This window comes from Myotis yumanensis, unplaced genomic scaffold, assembly GCF_028538775.1.
Source record: "Myotis yumanensis isolate MYYU_CA2020_CCGP unplaced genomic scaffold, mMyoYum1.0.hap1 SCAF_16, whole genome shotgun sequence".
Taxonomy (NCBI): domain Eukaryota; kingdom Metazoa; phylum Chordata; class Mammalia; order Chiroptera; family Vespertilionidae; genus Myotis; species Myotis yumanensis.
In genome coordinates, this window is record NW_027223767.1 from 27,357,492 (window position 1) to 27,380,414 (window position 22,923).

At 41.4% G+C, this 22,923-nt stretch overlaps 1 protein-coding gene across 1 annotated transcript in view; it reads left to right on the forward strand.

Annotated features, from left to right (window-relative positions):
- ANKFN1 (ankyrin repeat and fibronectin type III domain containing 1) overlaps nt 1–22,923 on the forward strand; it is a 286,284-nt gene that overhangs the window by 116,050 nt on the left and 147,311 nt on the right. The window contains exon 3 of the mRNA XM_070394069.1: nt 12,127–12,261. Within this exon, the coding sequence (XP_070250170.1) occupies nt 12,127–12,261 (135 nt within the window). The remainder of the gene's footprint in view (nt 1–12,126; nt 12,262–22,923) is intronic.

Below are 22,923 nucleotides of genomic sequence, written 5' to 3' on the forward strand. Positions count from 1 at the left end.
TGACCATTAAGAGCACCCCTGTCTGGGAGAAAGCCGCCCTTGAGTTCCTGCCCTGATGCCAGACAGTTCAGTTCCTCCCCATATGTGTCTGGGTCCTCCAGAGCCACCTGGTGCTGAATCTCAGAGGTATCAAGTCCAAGTAATTTAATGCACAGGCCCTTTAAAAGGAACACCTGGGATTCTAGCAGCCTCCGTGTCTCTCAACCACTATTCCTGCTGGTTTTTATAGGCTGTATTATGGGGACTTCTCTTCCCAGCTCCGGAACCCTGGGATATGGGTCTGGGACCCCTTTCTCCTCTCTGATGTCCTCCACAGAGATGATCCTCCCCCCCATTAAAAAAGCCAAACACGTGGATGTCGGACCAGCCTTCTAATCATGGTCTCCCCTCTTACCAGTCTCCCTGTGCTGTCTTCGTTACTTCTCTAGTTGTAGGACTTCCACTCAGCCAGCTTCCAGGCAGTTCTGAATGATGGTTGTTCTATATATTAATTGTAATTTTGATGTGGTTGTGGGAGTCAAGCGAGTACAGGCATTTACCTATGCTGCCATCTTGGTTCTCTAGGAACAGACGTTTGATACACACAATAACCCTGATGAATTCTGAGAGAATTATACTGAGTAAAAAAGCCAATTTTAAAAGGACACATACTATATTATTCCCTTTTATATAACATTTTTGAAATGCAAATTTATAGAAATGGATTAGAGATTAGTGGTTGTCAGGGGTTAAGGGAGGAGTGGGAGTGGCAGGGAAGTGGGTGTGGTTATAAAAAGGCAACAGGGAGGAATTTTTATGTGATGGAAATGAATAGATGTGGAGAAAGAGGATGGGTAATGGATTTGGGTTAACTGAAAACATCAGTGCTTCTTTTTTTCAAGCAGAACTCCAAACCATTTCACTCTAACTCTGGGGTCCTTGTGTGATGCCTGATGCCATCTCAGACAGGAATCTATTCTCACTCTCAACTACTCAACGCTGCCAAGTTCAAAATAAACTCTTCTTGTTCAAGGGCAAATGTGTTTCACTGGGCAACGTGGAACTGCCTTCAGCCTATTTGGTCTTAATTCAATCAGTTAAAATAACCACAATTTCTCCTGTCCATATGCCACATTGCACTAAATTAATATTTGGTTGATGAAGTGTAAATGCTCCTAAGTGCTGGATTTTCTCTCATTTTTCTGGAGGAGACGATGAATATATAGTGTGTGTTTGGTGATTATTTTCCCCCAAGTTTGAGAAGTAAATGTATTTTGGAGTTGGACTGTCATGGAAAAATCCCTCCTTTTCCTTGATGCTGAAGGTAAATTACTGGAGGAGCAGTGAGAATGAATAACTAGCTCTGGCTGTGTTTGAAACACTGAGTTTGAGTGTTGAGGATCTAAGAACCAAGTGAAACTGTGTGACCTCCTTTGCAAACCAAGAGGAGCCTAACCTCCTTGGACTGGCGGCCCAGACGGAAGGCGCCTATTGCAGTCCTTTTAATCCCCTCTGAGCAAAGTCTTGGATCCCTCCCCCCACACCCCCTCCCCCAATAATGAATGAAGTGAATAAGCCATTGAGCCTCTAATTCCATTCAATGCCTCTGCTCTCCTGCGAGGTGCATCCGGTAGGTCTGACAATGCCATAGAAGAATTACACTGAGTACTTGGCATATGCAGTTCTTGAAAAAGCTCTGCTGAGCACTCTGACAAAGTGGCCAGAGCACCTCATTCAGCCCGTCCTGGGCCTGCTTTCCGGGGAGTTCAGAGTCGGGCAGAGTGAAGAAAGGGAAGTGGGACAGAAGTCTGAACAGAAGAGCTGGGCCAGAAGTAAGAGGGCTATGACAGGTGTCTACCCGAGTAAGAATGGAGTAACAGAGGTGAGACTCAGATTCAACCAGATGAATCTCCAAAGCCTTCTTGAAAAGTATCAGTATAGCCGTAGCCGGTTTGGCTCAGTGGCTAGAGCATCGGCCTGCTGACTGAAGGGTCCCGGGTTCGATTCTGGTCAAGGGCATGTACCTTGGTTGTGGGCACATCCCCAGTAGGGGGTGTGCAGGAGGTAGCTGATCGATGTTTCCCTCTCATCAATGTTTCTAACTCTCTGTCCCTCTCCCTTCCTCTCTTTAAAAAATCAATAAAATATTTTTTTAAAAAAGAAAAGTATTAGTATAGCTTCTTTAACTTCCTTATTTCTCCCTCTGTTTTTTCTTTCTTCTCCAATTCACTCAATGCCTTTTGCTGCTGTTTGCTTTTGGTCAGATGCTCCTGACATTTGTACAGCAGTCTTGATCTGGCATTTTTAGGAGAAAGGGAAAGAAGCTTTTTCTTGCAGCTGAGAGTACTTTTAATGGGTAAAGTGGCATTTGCAGTTCAGTGTTTAAGTGACAGGGTAGACTGCCTTTATAATTGCCGGGTCCTATCACACAGGCACGGGTCTCCATGATTATGTCTGAGGGTGCCAATGCAAGTAGCTTCCTCATGTGCCCTTTACCTTGGCATGCTGAATTCTCACTGTGATTAATTATAAAGAATTCTCTCTTCCATACTAAGATTTGATGTCATGAAGTTAAGGAGATTAAATCATTGGTCCAATTGCGGAGGTATTTCTTGTGGGGGTAGGAAAGTGAGCATTTGGCAGGAGGCTGGATCCCAAGCCCACCACACAAATGTCATCTAAGGGTCTCTCGGCCACAAGGTAATGGAAAAAGAAAACCTGGGAAAGATAGAAGGCCTCTTTAGAGATTTATTTACTCATCAGTTAACTGATGATGACAGCACCTTTTCTGAAATTTAGTCTTAGGGGCCTAGAATTTAACTTCTACTTGGACTCAAACCCCTCGAAGAGTTTATGAAAATTCAGTTTGGCTGGTACTCGGGAGGAAAAAAAAATGAGAATGAAAAGAGGAGAATTTTCTCTATGGCTTGACTGACCATCAACACTACCCAGATTACTCATGCAAATCACTACCCACCCAGTGGGGCTTCTTGGGTAATCAAAGAACCAATGCTTCCGTGCACTATGGTAGGCGTGTAAAAAAAGAAACAAAAAACCAGTCCCACTACAGGAAAAATCTTGTTGGCTTTATCCGAAGTCTGTTAATGAGAAAGGCACATCTACGTTAGTTTTTTTTTTTTAAGCAAACATTCCTGATAAATAGCACATGTTTCAAGTAGATTTCCATGCACTCTAAGGAAAGAAAAGTCACACATACTGGTTCTGAAGTATCAGAAATTTCCAAAACAAGCCAATTAGCTGGGGGAAATAGAGCATCTTGTCTTCGTGACAGAGATACTCTTCTCTGAACTACATGTTCTTGTAGCCTTTTCATGCCAGCATGTTAGAGCTGGAAGTGGCCTTCAAGATCCAGTTTGACCCCCTCAATTAAAGAAGAGAAAGCTAAAAGTATTGTTTTAAAGCCAGGAGAATTTTGAGGAGATTCTAGTTGATGTCAAGAGACACTACATATCACTTACTCAGATTATTCTGCCAAAAGGATTGGCTCAGCTGTTTTTTTTTCTCTGACTCATAGGGAAGGTGTAAAATCCACCCACGTAGTTAAAGCTTGCTTGCTGGACAGCTGCTTATTTTGAAGTTAAAATAAAGGCCAAGAAAGCCCATTGTGAAATGTTTGGAGGACTATAATCTCAATTTACCCTCCTTGTTGTCATGGTCATTTAAAAAAAAAAAAAGAATATGACAGATTTGAATCACAGGAGGGAAGAGACGCCAGGCACAGTAGGAATAAGAGTATGCTCTTTCTGGTTTGTTGTTATTGTTGTTTTCTGTGTGCTTCTAGGAATACCAGGTTTATCACCATGGCTGAGGATGGGACAGAGAATGTGGTGGACAATATGACAACAATTTCCTTCCTGGTGTGTCCCTGAATAGCCAGCACAGTCAGCACATAATCAGACAATCTACACTTGCACTGTTGCTGCTGACAGCTTCATTATGCCTATGATATTCAGCTGGGTAATTCATTTCCTGAGCATGGCAATATCTCCTGATATGCCTAACGGGTTGAATGTAATTTTGCAAGCTTTTGGAGATGAATGTGCTTACCTTTGCCCAAATATGGGAAACAATGATAGCTACGATTAGGAAACAGCATTGTACTGTTCAGCCTTAGCGCAGGTTAAGTCTCCAAACCACACAGGCAGGAAACCTGAGTGATTGGAATGATACACTAGATGTGGGTCACTGAATGTCCCTTGTAACAGCTTTTTTGCCTGCCTCTGCATTTAACCTTCATATGGCCAAGGCATCCTACAAAACAAGGTGGCCTTTCCAAGGATGTAAAACCAGTTAATTAATGGTCCCAGGGGTGGGGTGGTCTTTGGCAATGCTGTCCTGAAGTGGAAGAACTAGATGAGAACCAAGAAATGTGACCTGTGTGTAGTATCTAATATCTAAGCTGCAATTTTTCTTTAAACCTAAAAACAAAAGTATGAAATACATCCTTCTGAGTTCTCTTTAATTCATATGAGTATGACAAGTAAATATGTTGTACTAATTTAAAGCATACACTTATTGAACATCATCTTACTAGGCACAGACCCCAATCCTTGAGCTGAGAGGCAAAGTCAAAGATTGGCAAGACCTGAGTCCTGCCCTCATGGAGATCTCAATCCAGTAAGGAAATTAGAGCCACACATAACTCTAAGGAAGTTACAAATTCTACAATGAGAGAAGAGAAGATGCTCCTTCTATTGGGAGCATAAAAGAGAATGTTAATATGCAATCTCCAAAGACTTCTATCTTCACCCATCTAGATTCTTTTGACAGAAACTGGTCTCCTAAATATCTTGAGTCCACTTCTTAGTTCTGAGAGTTAGGACTCCCCATCTGATCTGATTTCTAAGTGCTTCTTGGTCATCATTGGTAAGGATCATTTCCAAATATTACAAATGAAAATGGGAAGGTCAACATTAAGATAGGTCTACGAATCTTTCAGCTTATTTTTGTATCTACCACTGCATCTGCTTTCTTGACTTTATGAAGTATATCTTCCTAGACAGACTCTTATTGGAGTCTGTGCTAATATATCTAACAAACTTTTTTATATTAAATTTTTTTTCACAAAAAAGGAGGAAGAGAATACATAGGAATAGGAGGCAGAGAAGAGTCTGCTGAAAATTCAGCAGTCATTTATCCTTCAGTATTTCAATTCATCAGTTTGACCACTTTGACTTCAATTTTCATGCTTCCTGGTAAAGATTCATATGGTTTGATGGTTACTTGTACAGAGGGTTTTGACACTGTGTTGAAACCATGCAGTCTTGCCGATTGCTTTATTGTTCTGATCTGAGTAGACTTTTCCTCTGAATTATGAATGTATGAATGTTCAAATCCTAAGCATTAATAATTTCATTTTAAGTTATTTGAGAAATCTTTCTTAAAGTGAAGATGCAAAAATCATCTTGGGCTTTGAACTGCATATAAAAATCCTCCCCAGGAAAATGGCCAAAATGAATGTCATCCCAACATCTCTTCAATGGCTCATCATCCTCCCCCACACTCCCTCAGCCCAATTCTCACTACACAAAGGCACAATCAAGATCCAGTTAGCAACCCATTTATTGTAAATGCTATTCTTTATGATAAAATCCAGCGCATCAAAGAATGTAGATGGCCTTGGGGATGGCTGTAAGGAGAAGTGACCTGTGCTAATTCCTCCTGGAGAGATTTAGGTGAATACTGCCACCTATTGATAAGTGAAATATATGCCACAAATTCTTACTCTGCCCTGAGATTAATGCTTATCAGAGCGGATCTCTGTGTTGGTCAAAACATTTTAACAGCCCTAAGTTCATAGTTCTTCCTATGCTTGTAATGAAAAATATGCATTTTATAGTAATTTATAACAATTCACAAATTGTATTTCTGGTAAGAGGCAAAGGATCGAGGCACAAATGTCTGGAGCTTTGCAGACAGAGATCTGGGTTTGAGTCTCAGCTCGGGCCCTTAGTGCACATAAACAAGTTAATTAATCTCTCTGAACCTTAGCTTCCTCATCAATAAAAAGTGGATAATCTTCTTTGTAGGGTGTGAGAGCTCAGTGATATGGCTGCACAGCACACAGGAGGTGTTTGATAAGTGGCAACATTTGCGATTATTTTTCCACAGGGCCATTACAAGTAACGATTTGTGATGTCATGATTGGTAGATAATATGACAAACCACACCAGGGATCAGACTCTGGTGGACTGTTCTGCGCTGTTCAGTTACCCTTCAGCAATGCTACTTGTCTCGTGTAGTAGCTCTGACGTACAAAATTAGGACAGTGTGAACATAAATATTAGAACTTTAAGTGTGCCAATTGAGAAAATGAGGATAAATGGGCTTCATTACCAAATGTCTCCTGACTGCCCTAGAGGATATATGGGGCTGAGCAGATAAAGAATTATGATAAAACTCTGGAGCTGTGTATAAATGGGGCTTTGTGACCTGCTGGAGAAGGTTGAGACTTAGAGCCAGACCTAGGAGGTTCACATTCCTCCCTCGGCATGGTGTGGGGGATCCCAGGCTCGCACAGACAATAGGGGATTCATAGCTTGAGAATTCTAATGATGACTGAAAGGAGGGTGGCAGGCAGAACAAGAAGACTTTTCAGAAACAGGGACCCTGATTATCACATCGGTGCTGCAGCGAGAGGCTGCCGAGAGGCGGTGTGAGGCCGTTCTTGGAAAGCCGTCAGTGAAGTGTTTGTAAGCTCCTTAAGAGAATTCCATTTCTCAAAAATGCACCGCTGGAAAATCTCACATGGTTCGTAAACACTCTGTCATCAAATCACGCCAGAAGTCGTGCAAACCATCTCTTTTCGAAGAGTCTTTGTGAATGTCATGAGTCTAGTCTCCAAGACTTAGAGGGTTTCTCCGGATATTTGGGGACCTTTACTTTTAGTTTGAAAGGTCAACTGGTGCTTTAAACAAAATAATCAAGAAATACCCTGCGTGAACAGACTGCACCTTTTGAAAAGGTCTGCTTTGGCACTGAATAGCCCATGCCCTCCCCAACCCCTTTTTCTTTTTTCTTTGGGGCTTAGAAATGGAGAGGGAGGAGGAGGAAGAGTTTCACATTCATTACTAACAACTTCACACATAATAAGCATATTCAGATACACCCTGGGGTGTTATAGTTTTCTTTTCCTATTTTTTGTCTCCTTTTTAGCAGCTTTCAATAAGTAGCACATTTTATTTTTGAAAAAAGAATCAGAGCCCTTACGGAGCAGCCGCGCCCTAAGGAAGGTCAGGAGATTAGGGAGCGGAAGTAGGCTGGCCAGACTCTGCTGACCACAGTAAGGGACTGCCGCTTTCCTCCCATAATTTAATTTTGAGACTCCAATGAAAAGGTAACCCCCCCCTGCCCCCCAAAAAAGTCTTTCCTGAAAAAAAAAGTGAAAAATTGTTAGAAAATGGTCATCAAAAAGTGATCAATTTAAATTTATGTCTTACAAACAAACCACATGGAACTAACCGCAGGGCAGACATGCATTTGCAATGATATATGGACAGTCTCAACATATGGGCATAACTTTGCAGGAAAGGGCGAACATTAGTCGTTGGTGGGCTTTGGCCTAATATCACAGGTCTTCTGAAATTCTAAATGTTGCACTTCACAAATCAGAGGACAGTAAAATAAAAGGAACCTTTGGATTTCACTGGCCCAACTCCCTCATCTTACAAGTGGGAAAACGGAGACCTCAGGATAGACAGTCATTTGCCCAAGGTCACATAGCTGGTGAGGGGCAGCTTGAGGACTCAAGCTCAAGCCCCCATCTCAAACTAGGCTTCTTTCCCCTGAGCTAAACAGTTCCAAGGTGAGAAACTGCAAACCCTCACATCTAATCCAGAAGTCCCCTTTCTAAGGAAACCACACCCGCCCCCCTGCCAATGGCCCTGCGTGTTGCCTGTGGTAGTTCATCTGTCACAGCCTGAAATGACTTCTTCAGCCGCTACTAAATGGCTTCTTCAAAGCAGATTAGGCACATGCACATGTCTCCCAGGGCTCAGCCTCCTGCTCTTTTCTCTGTCTTCAAAAGGTGTACAGACCATGACATAGCTGCCTAAATGATCTCTGTTTACTGGGACCTATCGATGTCACCATCATCTGCCATCACGCAGGTTAAAACTTTAGAGATGAGCTTCCTTCTCTCATTTCCTCCCCTGCTCTCACCGGCACCATAGACCACCTCCCATGTTCACCTTCTAATTTACATTTCCACATGCCCTCACCATCAAGGTCTTCCTGTTTCCAGGTTCTCACCACTTCAGTTATGGTCCACAGTGGCTAGGACAGAGAGATCTAATTAGCTACAGTGACTTCTCCTGCTCAAATCCCTAGCAGCGGTTCTCAACCTGTGGGTCACGACCATCGGAAAACACATATAGCATATCAGGTATTTACATTATGATTCATAACAGTAGCAAAATTATAGTTATGAAGTAGCAACGAAAATAATTTTATGGTTGGAGGTCACCACAACATGAGGAACTGTATTAAAGGGTCGCGGCATTAGGAAGGTTGAGAACCACTGATAGAGGATAAAGTCCAAACTCTTTAGCAGAGCATCTGAGCACTCTCCAGCCTAGCCCCTGCCCACTTTTGGAATCTAGATTCCAGTAGCCCCACCCTCCCCATCACCATTTACTCCATCTCAACTGGACCACTGTGCTTTCCCAAATATTCCTGGAACTCTGCATTGACTCCATTCCTTCTTTTCAGTCCCTGGAGGTCTTCATTCCTCCACATTCAGTCAGATGCCACCACCTCTGCGCATCTCCCCTAACCATCCCAGAAGGAAGGAAGACTTCTTTTGTGCTCCCTCAGACTTTTTTGTGGCACTCATGTGATTCTGTCCTGTACTATAAGTTGCATCTCTCTCATGAAATGGATCTCTTTTACCTTTGAAAAGGTGCCTCATTCCTCTGTGTACCCACTCCTCACCATAGTGTTTCACCAAGTGCTTTTCTTTCTTGATATTTACTGAGCACTTACTATCTGCATGATACAAACTCTAAGGGCTGGAGGAGGAAGATACAAAATAATTAAAATGCAAGCCCTCTCTTCGGGGGAGCTTTAATCAGTGAGACATATTCAGGAAGAACCTAAGCAAGTAAACTGATTGTGGGGGTGGAACTGGGTGGAGGGGAAGTGCTGAGTATGGAACAAACATTCTCAGTGTTCCAAAGGAGAACACTGGTGTTATGATATGGAGGGTGGGGTGATGGGGGAGTAATAGAGGGGAAGAAAAGGCAAGGCTGCTTTTAAATCCTATCTCTGCTCTGGTTATTATTAGAGTCCTGTCTCCGTCTGGCCAATGAACCCATCTTTCCCTAATACCAGAGTAATCTTCCTAAAGCAAGTCTCTGATCACTTAACTCCCTGTTTAAATGTTTGCTGTCGAATGAATCAAGCATCAAATAATTGCAGGCTTATGCTAGAAATTGTGGAGAAAATCAGTTAGTAAGAAATGAGACAGACTCCAGGAAACAGCTGGAGAACAAAAAGCAAGAACATGCTGTAAAAGTGCTGGGAGGTAGGAGACAAGCAAGTGTGTAATCAGTATGGTTAATCAAGAAGGAATAATCAGACCAGGCAAGCCTCCAATGGATGGCCACTTGGCAAGAGAAATTAGATGTACTCAGTGAACTTTAGGGTTCCTTTCAATCCTCAGACCCCATTTATTCTTTGAGATGGTTGGTTCATTCAGCAAATACATGCTAAGCACTTCAACAAAACAGTCATTAAATATTTATTGAATGCGTTCTGTGTGCCAGGAACTCTGAGAGGCACTGGAAACAGAGCTGTGAATGAGGGACTTTGCACTTGAACTCTTACAGTGTCAAAAAACTCTTACAGTATTTTGTTGCAACAAAATAATGATGGGAGGGTATAAGGTGCTGTAGGGCCAAAAAGCAGGGAACATCACAGCCCAAGGTCTAGGAAAATATCCCTGAGAGGTGATGTTTAAGCCGACTCCAAGGCTGCACATGAGTTAGTTAGACAAAAGGGACAGAGCATTCAGGAAGAAGAATCTCATATGCGGAAATCTAGAGTTAAGAGAGTATGGTGTATCCAAGGAACTGAAAGTCATTCAAAGAGACAGCATGAAGGTTAAGTAAAAGGGGCGGCAAGAGGTAGGCAGAACCAGGTTATAAAGAATTTTGCTAGAATATATCATAGAGTTTATATTTCATCAATAGGCTTTTGGTAACATTAAAATATTTGGCTCAGTGTATCTAACCTAATAAATACTAGTACTTAATGTCTGCTGAAGAGTGGATGAATAAATGGATGGATGCATGAATGGATGGATCTCCTTTGCAAGGGATGAGGGCTTATATAATGACTCAGACTTCAGCATTTGCTCCAACAAGCAATTACAGGGAGCATCGTCCCCTTAGGTTTGCAGAGCATAATGAACTGCTGACCCCTGTCAGGCTGCCCCTTACCTTAGAAGAATTACTCAGTCACCTGCCTTACCCCAGCAGATGGCTTTTAAGTAAATCAGCAATAAAGTCAAAGGTTTTTTTACAGATGAGGATAAAGTGTTACCTGGTGATCATTTAGGCTAAGCTGAGAAAGTATAGCCTGACTCCTCCTTAACCCTTGATGGAGGAGAAAAAAACAGCCTTCTGAAACTCAAGGGCATGAATAGTCCCAAATTTGATCATTTGTAGCAATGCTGAACAAATAAGTCCAAGGAGAGAAAGAGAGAGAAAAAATGTTCCAGAAGATGTTAATGGGAAAGAAAAGTAAGACCCTTGTGAAAAGCTAAACTGAACTCTTCCTTTGAACATGGGGTTTTAGGAATCACTCAGTCTTGCTCAGATTCCAGAACAGCACCTGGCGGGGACCAGTGGGCTGCCAGGTGAGCTGCTATCCCTAGAAAAGGGGAGATGTTCAGGAATACAGCATGCCATTTCCAGGATTCTAATTAGTTAACCAGGACAAAGATGAATACTCCACCCTCCTGTTTATAACCAAGAGACTGATTACCCACAGAGTCACATTCAAAGTTGGGGAGTTGATTCCGCTCCAGGTATAAATGACAGCCCAGAGTCACTACCTAGTAGAAGGGCCCAAAATTATTTCTGAAGTCATCCCAGCATCTAAGCTTTCATTTGGCAGAGAGAGGATCTGAACAGAGCTTTAGAAAGGGTCTTAAAGCTGTTGCTAGGGACATGTGTGTGTGTGTGTGTGTGTGTTGGGGGGGGGGGGGGGGAGTATTCATATGTGCTCTCAATCTGAAATGTCTCCCTAACACAATAAGCAGCCTGTGAAGGTCTCTTGCCATTTTATTTCAGAGAGAAACATAAAAAACTGTCTACATTAGCGGCTTTCTAGGAAATTCATTCTGTGTCTTTTTCGTCATGTAAAGCATGCTGCTGTGAAAGGAGCCAGGTGCACCCATAGGTGGCTCGCCTGTAGGAAGCACTGGAATCTTCCTCCTAAGACTGAGACTCTCCATGTCCTCTGCCCCCTGTCTGCAGACTTTCTCAGAACCTGCTCCAACAAAAGGTTGAGCTTGGTTGATTAGCCCCGACGGGACTGGGAGCTTTCTTAAGTTGTCCCTTGCTTCTGTGGAAACTGGTCAAGGATTGCACAGGGGCTTTGAGGTGGGGGTGTGGCTGCCACCTGGGTGCTTCTAGTCCGACAGCTGTGGGAGTACGGGGGTGACTGGCCCCGGAGAGCTGCAGATCACTTGCAGTCCGATTGCTGGACAGGCTCTTAAAAGCCAGCCGGTATTTCTTTCCCTGCAATTGATGTAGTGCAAAGCTAACTGGCTGCCTTGCTGCCCCACAGCTCATCCTTGAGTGACAGCCGGTTCCTACCCAGTCTTATTTGCCATGAAGCTTGTTGTCCCTGCGTTCTGTTCCTAAAGGACCTCCCAGATACAATAGGCTAAGACACACTGAAGGCATGGCATCCTTTTACTACATGCACAAGAGCTTGAGAAATCAAGCCTTCCCGAGGCTGCAGTCACGAAATACATTTAGTTTCTGAGCCAAGCTGTCTCCCTCTCCCCTCCTCTCTGTGCATCATTTGCTCTTTCATTTCGCATTAAGAGTAGCTTAGTGATCATGGACTTCAGCTCTTGCCTGTAGTGATCCTGTTCACATTTTATTCCTTACACAGAATAGGAAGGAGGTTCGCTTGCTTTGTGCAGAGGCTGAGCCACAGGAGAAGGCAAAGTCAATGTGATTTATTGAATGAAAGCACTGGACAATCACCAGCAACTTGCTCTTCTGCTGCCTCGAACAACCTAAACTGGTAAGTCAAATTTATTGTTGTCTTTCTCCGTGTGAATGTGGGGCTTTCTTAGTCACTGGTTAAATTTTAATGTGTATGTGTTGCTGCGGTTTCCTGATATAAAAAATTGCATCTTCTGAACTTAGCTGCAGGTGGTCCATGAAGAATGCACACGAGCACATACAGAGTGGTCCATAACATAGCACACACGTCCATGTGGAGAGGCAAGGGTGGGGGTGGGAAAGCCCCCACTTCTGATCACCGAGCATTTTGTTTGCAGCAAGCTTAAAGACATTATGTGCTTGCATAACTGATTAGCATTAGCTATGAAAAATAAATTACTCTTTTGTTGCATAAGATCATTGTCTAAGCAGGTACCCAAGTACCTACAAAATACCTGTTGGATCAGGTAAAGATGGATCCTATCATGCTGGTAATCGTGGGTACAAACCCAGACATATTGCCATCTTTAATGCAGCTTGAAGCCTGGACAGAGCAGAAGGCAGCCTTCTGTCCATTCTGGGTCAGTGTGCCCATATATGACATAATGATTGTGATGTTGAGGATACCTGCCAAAGGGACACAGTGCACATGCTGCATGCCAACCTTCCCTCCACTGCACTTCTGCACCCATGTTCCTTAAATCCTTTCTTCGTTCCATGAAGATATATGGTAGCTAGTGTGCACTAGGTTCGAAGTGGGTTGTTCCAAGTGTTCCGTTACCTGTGTTGGTCATTAGCCGAGCCAGGGCTGTTAGAAGTACCACTGATAATCAAGGTTGTTTTTTCCTATTTGGGGCCCCCCAAACCTCTATTTTCACTTCGTCCTCTTCATTTCCTAAGTCAGATGTAAGCCAACCTCTATAGAGGGGAGACTGAATGGAGAAAGCTATTGCTTTCCTACCACCACCACCACCACCACGTCTCCTTAGTCTTTTGTTTGCTTGGCTACTACAAGACTTTATTGGCAGCATCAATCCATCTCTGGTGGGCTCAGAGTCCATATAAATGTCATACATGGTTTAATGTCTTTGGTGCACTCTATCTGCAATATATCACTGGCCATTAGGATGAAGTTGTGGTCTTGGGTGCTGACAAAGATGGATGATGTTGGAACAGTGAGCAGCATGCTTCTCTAAATAAAAACCAAAGTTAGGAAATCTGAGAGATGGGTGACGTTTTGCCTAGTAGAAAGTATCCTCAGACCACTCCATCACAAGAGCAGGATAATTCTCCCATGCTTTGACATTCTAACAGGAAGGAGATAGAGTTTTCTAGTGGCTAGAGATGTCAGAATAGCAGCCTATGTCTTTGGAAAATGGTTTTACTCTCCCTAGACCTCCATTCCTCCCATTCCTAATAGTTTCAAAGAAGACATGCTAAGCTCAATTAATGTATCCATGAGATGCTTCTTAAAAGCTTTCTTGTTAAAGGGTGCAACAGATAACCAAGACCATTGTATATACACTGAGACCTTGCATCAGAAACCCACAGCTGAGTGGGTATGTGGGGAAGAGGAGAGGTATGCCCCTTCCCCGTGCAAGGGATATACAGCACACTGAAGAGAGCATGATCACACTTATGGGATTAGAAGGGGAGAACAGAGCTGTGAAATAGCATTAAAATAGCTTCAAATTCAAATAAATAAGTCATGTAAATAATTTTTCAATATTGATCAATAATAACTGATTTTCTGTCCTCATGATGCTAAGATCCAAAAGATCTTAAATGTTTTGAAACAAACATGCAAATATCTGGGGGGGGTTAGTTCATGAATAAGTAGAATTCATGTATAGAACTTATGACTACTTTCAGTTGTTCAAATTACCCCCATACCCTAATACATGGAATTACAGATATAAATGCACTACGATTTGAAGAGTTCTAGACAGCTCATTTCAGAGAGAGAGAGGAAGAAATTCTTTTATCAGGAATTCAGTTAAGTACTGCTGTCTTTTATAAAGTACAAATATTCTTAGGAGAAAGAATAATTAAGCCACTTATGCCTTACCATAAATGAATATATTAAATGTTTCCATCTCAGCGGAAACCCAAAGGATGTTGCATTAATATTATATGAATTCTATTGCTTCCTATTTATTTCATAACTTTCTCCAAGAACAACCCTCATAATTGTTTCACTCTTAATCAGAAAACTAAGTAGCTTTTAGAACAAGCAAATTCCTTCTTTTTATGGAATGCTTGTATTAGACCATACCATCTAAATTTCCTCTAGACCAGGGGTGGGCAAACTTTTTGACTCGAGGGCCACAATGGGTTCTTAAACTGGACCTTAGGGCCGGAACAAAAGCATGGATGGAGTGTTTGTGTGAATTAATATAAATTCAAAGTAAACATCATTACATAAAAGGGTACGGTCTTTTTTTTTTTTTTTTTTTTTTTAGTTTTATTCATTTCAAATGGGCCGGATCCGGCCTGCGGGCCGTAGTTTGCCCACGGCTGCACTATACCCACCTCCCCTTCAAATAACCCGCCAGGTGCTATCAGAGTAATTATCTGAAAATGAATATCTCAGATTTTACTTAAAGTTCCCTGGTGCTTCCCTTTTGTGAACTGGCGGAAGTCTATATTATTATCCTATCTAATAAAGAGGGAATATGCTAATGGAACCTCACACCATCGCAAACGATGGTGGCGCCCACAGCCAATAAGGAGGGAATATGCCAATTGACTGCCATGCCTTCAAAGATGGCGGCGCCCAGTCTCCTCAGCCCCACCGGGGTGGCAGGCATGCAGCAAGGCCGGACCCACCTCCCTCCAGAGTCCCCCAGTCCCCTCAGTCCCCAAGGGCCAGCCCAAGGCGCAGGCAAGTCTCGGATGGCGGCTGCCCAGCCACCCACAGGGCCGGCCCGAGGAGCAGGCAAGCCTGCCTCCAGAGTCCCTTTTATCCTATGAGCTCCTTGGGGCAAGGTTGGGTAATCAATTTGTTTCAATTTGCTCAGCACTTTCCAGTTTTCGCACTGTAAGTTCTGCATTCTGGGAGATCCCTCAGTCCTGGCAAACTATGAGAAATCCTATCTCATTCACCTTTGAATCCCCAGGATCTATCATAAGATACCTAAGTTACAAAGAGTTTATTAAGCTATAAAGTCGATATTGTCTTTCTACTTTCTTCCTCATAAACATGCTTTGAAACTTCAAAATCCAGTCTTCTTGCTGTGAAGTCACAGTGACTTTTCAAAAATTGTCATTGAATACATAGTATTTTTAAATGCACAGGAACCTGAAAGGATGCTTCCATCTGTTGTATATCATCAGTGTAATAGCATTGACCACCCTCTAGCAATCAAAGACATATCTGTCATATTAACACTCCGGTGTGGGGTGAATTTCCCGCCAAAATATAAGATGGCGCGGGCAATTATTTAGGTTTCCCGCGCAAAATCAGGGATTTTTATGATACCTATTACCCCAATGGGTATGAAACGGTTCGCATACGCAGGTAGGTATCTTTGTGAACGGCAAACAAACAAATATCACTTGGAGTGCGGGAAACGAGTTAAGTCGGCTCGCGTGAATTGCGCGTACTCCGCGGGAGCCGTCTTTAACTCAGTTCATATAGATTTGTGGTGGAGTGCGGGAAACGTGTAAACTCGGGCCGATTGTAACTGCGTATTACCAAATATTTGTTTGTAATCCACCCTTTTGGTGGATGGAACAAAACCAAAAGACAGAGCCATCTTATATTTTGGCGGGAAATTCACCCGCACTCCAAGTGATATTTGGTAATACGCAGTTACAATCGGCCCGAGTTTACACGTTTCCCGCACTCCACCGCAAATCTATATGAACCGAGTTAAGACGGCTCCCGCGGAGTACGCGCAATTCACGCGAGCCGACTTAACTCGTTTCCCCCACTCCAAGTGTTAACAGCAGGTGGGGAGTTAGAGGGAAGAGTCATGCTTTCTTTTCTGTGTAGTCACAGGCAGGTTGAAGTCTGAAGGTGCCTGGTTCGCACCACAGCCTGAAGAGCAATCTTGTCCCAGTCAGAATGTCCCCTTCACTGAATGTATCTGTCTACCCAGCTGTCAGAAGTGCCTAGAACTCCTGTTTCTAACATGCTTTGTCTTACAATGGCTCCTCCTCCAAACTGGCTCAAATCGTTTTCCACAGTACAAATGCAACAAGAATGTTCCCCAAGTAATCTGTATGAAACAGGACCTTGGACATGCCAGAACTCATGAGGGCAAGATCTTTTCTTCAGAATCAAGGTCTAGAAGAAGAAACTGACAGGCAGCCAGACCCTCAGGCAGAATAACATCAGAGTTGCTGAGAGCATGGGCTTTGAAGTCAGAGTTCAAATCCTGCCTCATCTATTTACCACCTATAGGATCTTGGACAAGTTACCTAATCCCCCTGGACCTCAGTTTCCTTCTTTGTAAAATAGATTTATCTTAGACTGTGAAAACAGAGCCAGAGGCAAAGCTGATTGCGAATGTTCTATTGGTTATAGGGAGATACAACTTCAGGGCATCAGGAGTTAAGGAAAAGGGGAAATGAGTCAAGGAAGGAGAAAAAATAAGTATAGGCTGAAGTGCAATGAATTAGCAAGGGTTCACAAGCAAACAGATCTGGTTGTCCGTATGTGATTGCTTCCAAGAAGCCCTCAAAATAGTCCACAGGAGAGGAATGAAGAATTACCTCTTGGCTACTTTCAGTCTCCTGTCTCTTGTTGGTCCAGTTTTTCCCATTTCTAGATCATGTTACCCAGTCCCTCAGGGTAGCCATCAGTGAAGGGGAGCCTCCCTCCATGGGTCTGGCTGGGTCAGAGCTACTGTCACCACAATCATGATGGAGGCCATGCCAGAACACGCCCCTCACTTGAACAGCTGATGGTATTAGGAGAAAGGATGAGGGCAGCAACCAAGGCTTTCTTTCTACCTGATAAAGCAGTCAAGGCCTGGGGACCAGGTGGTTTTGAAGTAAACATGAGGAGGCTCCACTCTCCTCAGGTTATGTTGCCATTTTGGACCTGGATTCTCCAGGACAGCAGTCGCCATCCAGTGGTCCATGTCTGTGGACCACTGGTGGTCCATGAGGTCTGAAAGGTTGGCGACCGCTGCTCCAGGATACTATCACGCTTTCCTTACAGCTTGGCTCCAGGTGTATTCAAGGTTCTCCAACAGGGTAATCAAAGAAGAAAATATTTAATTTTCGTAAAGTCTTATTTATCTATTTATTTTATAGTTTATGCTTTTTGTGCCTCCTCTAAGAAATCATTCTTATTCAAGTTCACAAAGATATTCTGCTATGTTTTTTCTAGAAGTTGTATAGTTTTAGCTTTTGCAGTTATTTTCATTTGAAATTTTTATAAATGATGTAAAGTAGTGGTTGAGGGTTTTTGCGGGGGGAGGTGCATATAAATAGCCTAATGTTCCAGCACTACTTATTGAAATATTTATTTTTCCCTATTGAATTACCTTGACGCCTCTGTCAACAACTGATTATCTATGTGCAGGCTATCTCTGGGCTCTTGTCTGTTTCATTCATCTAACTTTATGTCATTGTCTTTATCTCTATTGTTACCTTTACACCAATATAGCACGTCTTGATCTCTATAACTTTAAAGCTGCTCTTGAAATTAGGTAATGTAAGTCTTCCGACTTTGTTCTTTTTTTTCCAAAGTTGTTTTGACTAAAAATTTTAAATCCTTCCTATTTTTTAAAAAATATATTTTATTGGTTTTTTTACAGAGAGGAAGGGAGAGGGAGAGTTAGAAACATTGATGAGAGAGAAACATCGATCAGCTGCCTCCTGCACACCTCCTACTGGAGATGTGGCTGCAACCAAGGTACATGCCCTTCACCGGAATCGAACCTGGGACCTTTCAGTCCGCAGGCCAATGCTCTATCCACTGAGCCAAACCGGTTAGGGCAGACCCTTCCTATTTTTATAAAAATTTTAGAATCAGCTTATTTTTTAAAATCCTGCTAGAATTTCTATTGAAATTGCATTGACTCTATAGCTCAATTTGGAAGAATTAACAACTTAACAATACTAGTTTTTTTTAATTCTTTATTATTTAAAGCATTACATATGTCTCCTTTTTTCCCCCATTGACCTCTCCCAGGCCACTCCCACCCCCCAGAACATGCCCTCACCCCCTGCCCCTCTGTGTCTGTCCATGGGTTATGCTTATATGCATGCATACAAGTCCGTTGGTTGCTCTCTTACTGCTCCCCCCAACTCACCTTCCCTCTGAGGTTGGAAGGTCTGTTTGATGCTTCTGTGTCTCTGGATCTATTTTTGTTCATCAGTTTATTTTGTTCATTATATTCCACAAATGAGTGAGATCATGTGATATTTATCTTTCTCCAATTGGCTTCTGTCGCTTAGCATAATGCTCTCCAGGTCCAACCATGCTGTTGCAAATGCCAAGAGTCCCTTCTTTTTTACAGCAGCATAGTATTCCATTTCATAGATGTACCACTACTTTTTAATCCACTCTTCTGCTGATGGGCACTTAGGCTGTTTCTAAATCTTAGCTATTGTAAATTATGCTGCTATGAACATAGGGGTGCATATATCCTATCTGATTGGTTTCTGATTCCTTGGGATATACTCCTAGAAGTGGGATCACTGGATCAAATGGGAGTTCCATTTTTAATTTTTTGAGGAAACTCCATACTGTTCTCCACAGTAGCTGTACCAGTCTGCATTCTCACCAGCAGTGCATGAGGGTTCCTCTTTCTCCACATCCTCATCAGCACTTGTCCTTTGTTGATGATAGCCATTATGACAGGTGTGAGATGGTACCTCATTGTCATTTTGATTTGCATCTCTCAGATAATTAACGACTTTGAGCATGTTTTCATATGTCTCTTGGTCTTCTATACGTCCACTTTCTGAAGTATCTATTTAGGTCCTTTGCCATTTTTTGATTGGATTGTTTATCTTCCTTTTGTTAAGTTGTATGAGTTCCCTACAAATTTTGGAGATTAAACTCTTGTCAGATATAACATTGGCAAATATGTTCCCCCATGCAATGGGCTTTCTTGTTGTTTTGTTGATGGGTTTTTTTGCTGTGCAGAAGCTTTTTATTTTGATGAAGTCCCATTTGTTTATTTTGTCCTTAGTTTCCAGTCCTAGGAGCTGACTCGGTAAAGATATTGCTATGACATTTGTCTGATATTTTGCTGCCTATGGATTCTTCTAAGATTTTTATGGTTTCCCATCTTATGTTTAAGTACTTTATCTATTTTTAGTTTATTTTTGTGTATGGTGTAAGTCGGTGGTCTAGTTTCATTTTTTTGCATGTATCTGTCCAATTTTCCCAACACCATGTATTGAAGAGACTGTCTTGACTCCATTGTATGCTCTTGCCTCCTTTGTCAAATATTAATTGAGCATAATGGCTTGGGTCAATTTCTGGGTTCTCTGTTCTGTTCCATTGGTCTATATGTCTGTTTTTGTGCCAGTACCAGGCAGTTTTGAGAACAGTTGCTTTGTAATATAGCTTGACATCTGGTATTGTGATCCCTCCAACTTTGTTCTTCTTTCTCAGTATTGCTGCTGCTATTCGGGGTCTTTTTTTTTATTACATATGAATTTTTGGAGAGTTTGTTCTACTAGTACAGTGATGGCGAACCTTTTGAGCTCGGCATGTCAGCATTTTGAAAAACCCTAACTTAACTCTGGTGCCGTGTCACATATAGAAATTTTTTTATATTTGCAACCATAGTAAAACCAAGACTTATATTTTTGATATTTATTTTATATATTTAAATGCCATTTAACAAAGAAAAATCAACCAAAAAAATGAGTTCACGTGTCACCTCTGACACGCATGTCATAGGTTCGCCATCACTGTACTAGTAAGTCTGTGAAATATGCCGTTGGTATTTTAATGGGGATTACATTGAATCTATAAATTGCTTTGGGTAGTATGGACATTTTAATGATGTTGATTCTACCAAGCCATGAACACAGTATATTCTTTCATTTGTTTATGTCTTCTTCTCTTTTTTTCCACGCCCTGCAGTTTTCCAAGTACAGGGTTGTTGTTTTTTACCTCCTTGGTTAAGTTTATTCCTAGTTATCTTAAGTTTTTTGTTGCAATGGTAAATGAGATTTTTTTTTTTAAGTTTCTCTTTCTGTGAGTTCATTATGGTATATAAAAAAGCCATAGATTTCTGGGTGTTGATTTTGTATCCTGCTACATTGCCAAATTCAGTTATTAAGTCTTGGGGGTTCTTTGATGGAGTCTTTAGTATTTTCTATGTACAACATCATGTCACCTGCAAATAATGACAGTTTCACTTCTTCTTTTCCAGTTTGGATGCCTTTTCATTTCTCCTTCTGGTCTGATCACTATGGCTAGCACTCCCAGTACTATGTCGAACAGGAGTGGTGAAAATGGGCATTCCTGTCTTGTTCCTGTTCTTAGGGGAAATGGTTTTAGTTTTTGCCCATTGAGTATGATGCTGGCTGTACGTTTGTCATATAAGGCTTTAAATTCACGCACTAATGTCATGTTATTATGTTGAAGTATTGTTACAGAAGACCAAGAAATACCAAGCACGCTTCCTAGAGAAAGGGAGGGACCCCATTTATTAACACTAGTGGACTGAGGGAATCATTTCCAAATCAGAGGGAAGAAACATTCGGAGAGCCTGTCTATATATATCCCGCTGGGATCTTTGTCTTGCAGATTTGCCCCCTGCTCCCTTCAGCCCTGCAGGAAGGCCCCCAGGTGTCTGGCCACATCAGATGGTCTGTCCTGGCACCAGTATAACAACCCTCTCCCCCTCCCCCAAGGGCAGTTCATTGTTCACAGTTTCTATGGCCTGACACACCTTGCAGGACCAGTTTCCTCCTCAGTATGATCCCTCTATTCCCGTTTTGCTAAGAGGTTTTATCAGGAATAGGTGTTGATTTTGTCAAATGATTTTTCTGCATCAATTGATGTGATTTTTGTCTCAATTTGTTTATGTGATGTATCACATTTATTATTTGTGGATATTGTACCACCATCCTTGCATCCCCGGAATAAATCCCACTTGGTCATGGTGTATGATCTTTCTAATGTAATGCTGGATCCGATTTGCTAGAATTTTGTTGAGGATTTTAGCATCTATGTTCATCAGGGATATTGGCCTGTAATTCATTCTTTGTGGTGTCTTTACCTGGTTTTGGGATTAGGGTGATGCTGGCTTCATAGAAAGAGCTTGGAAGTGTGCCTTCCTCTTGAATTTTTTGGAATAGTCTGAGGAGGATAGGTTTTAATTCTTTTTTGAATGTTAATAATACTAGTTTCTTTTAATCCAATGCATGAACAAGGTATATCTATTTATTTAGGTATTATTTAAATTCACTCATTAATGTCATGTAATTTTAAGTATATGTGGTTTGCATATATTTTGTATTTATTCCTAAGAAGATTTAAATTATTCTACGAAACTTTCCTGGTACCTGCAAATAAAAACTGTCTTGCTTCTTTCTTTCCAATCTATACTCCTTTATTTTGCTTGCCTTATTTCACTAGCTAAATGCCCAGTACAATAGAAAAGGTAGGAGTGGGCATTTTGGCCTTGAATCTGACCCAAAAGGAAGCATTTGGTCTTCTTTAATCATTAAATACAGTGTTGACTATAACTTTCTGCAGATTTCCTTTATCAGGTGGAGGAGATCCCTTTTATTTCTGAAAGTTTTTTAAAAAATCATGATTGGATGTTGAATACTGTCAAATGCTACTTTTCTGTATCTATTAAGATATCCATATTTTTTTCCTTTACTATGTTAATTTAGTGAATTACATCAATGGATGTTTGAATATTAAACCAACCTTGCTTTCCTGGAGTAAATCATGCTTGATCATGACATATTATCCTTTTTGTGTATTGCTGATTTTATTTGCTAACGTTTTGTTGAGATTTTTTTTCCTCTGTTCATGAGATACATTGGGTGATAGCTTTTTCTTGAAATGTCTTTTTTTTTTTTTACTTTGCTATCAGGGCAATGGTAGCCTCAAAATGAAGCTTTTTGGAAGAGTTTTGTGTAGAATTGGTATTATTTCTTCCTTAAATGTTTGGCAGGCCGTAACATTTAACGTGACTTCAGTTAAAGATCTGGGAATTAAAAAAAGTATTAAGATGCAAAAAAAGAAAATATAAAACTAGAAGTAACTTTTCCATAGAATATCTTTCCCTGGCTAACTATATCCTAAAGTCTGATCCTATAGTCATGTTGCAGAGACCAGCCCACTTTCATTCAACAGATCTGTCCCCTTCTCTTTAGAAGAAAAAAAAAGAAACATGTTTCTTTAGAACATTTTGTTTGATATCATTCTCATAATTTCCTTAGTTTCTTTAGACATGGTTCCTTTAGTTCTTTGAAAATATTTAAAATATGAAACTTAGTCTTTGTCTAATAAATCTAGCATCTGGCCTTGCTTATTGACTGCTTTACTTTCTGTGAATGGAAAATAGTTTTGTTTCTTCACATGCCTTACTTTGTTGTTGTTATTGTTGAAAACACATCTTAAATAACATAATGCAGGAACTCTAGAAATCAGATTATCCCCCTTCCTCAAAGTTTATTGTTTAGTGATGTTTTCTTAGAACTGTATCTGTAAAGTCTGTATTTATTGTCATATGTGGCTACTAAGTCTCTTCTTGGTTAGTTTAGTGGTCAGCTAATGATTGAACAAAAATATTCTTAAGTG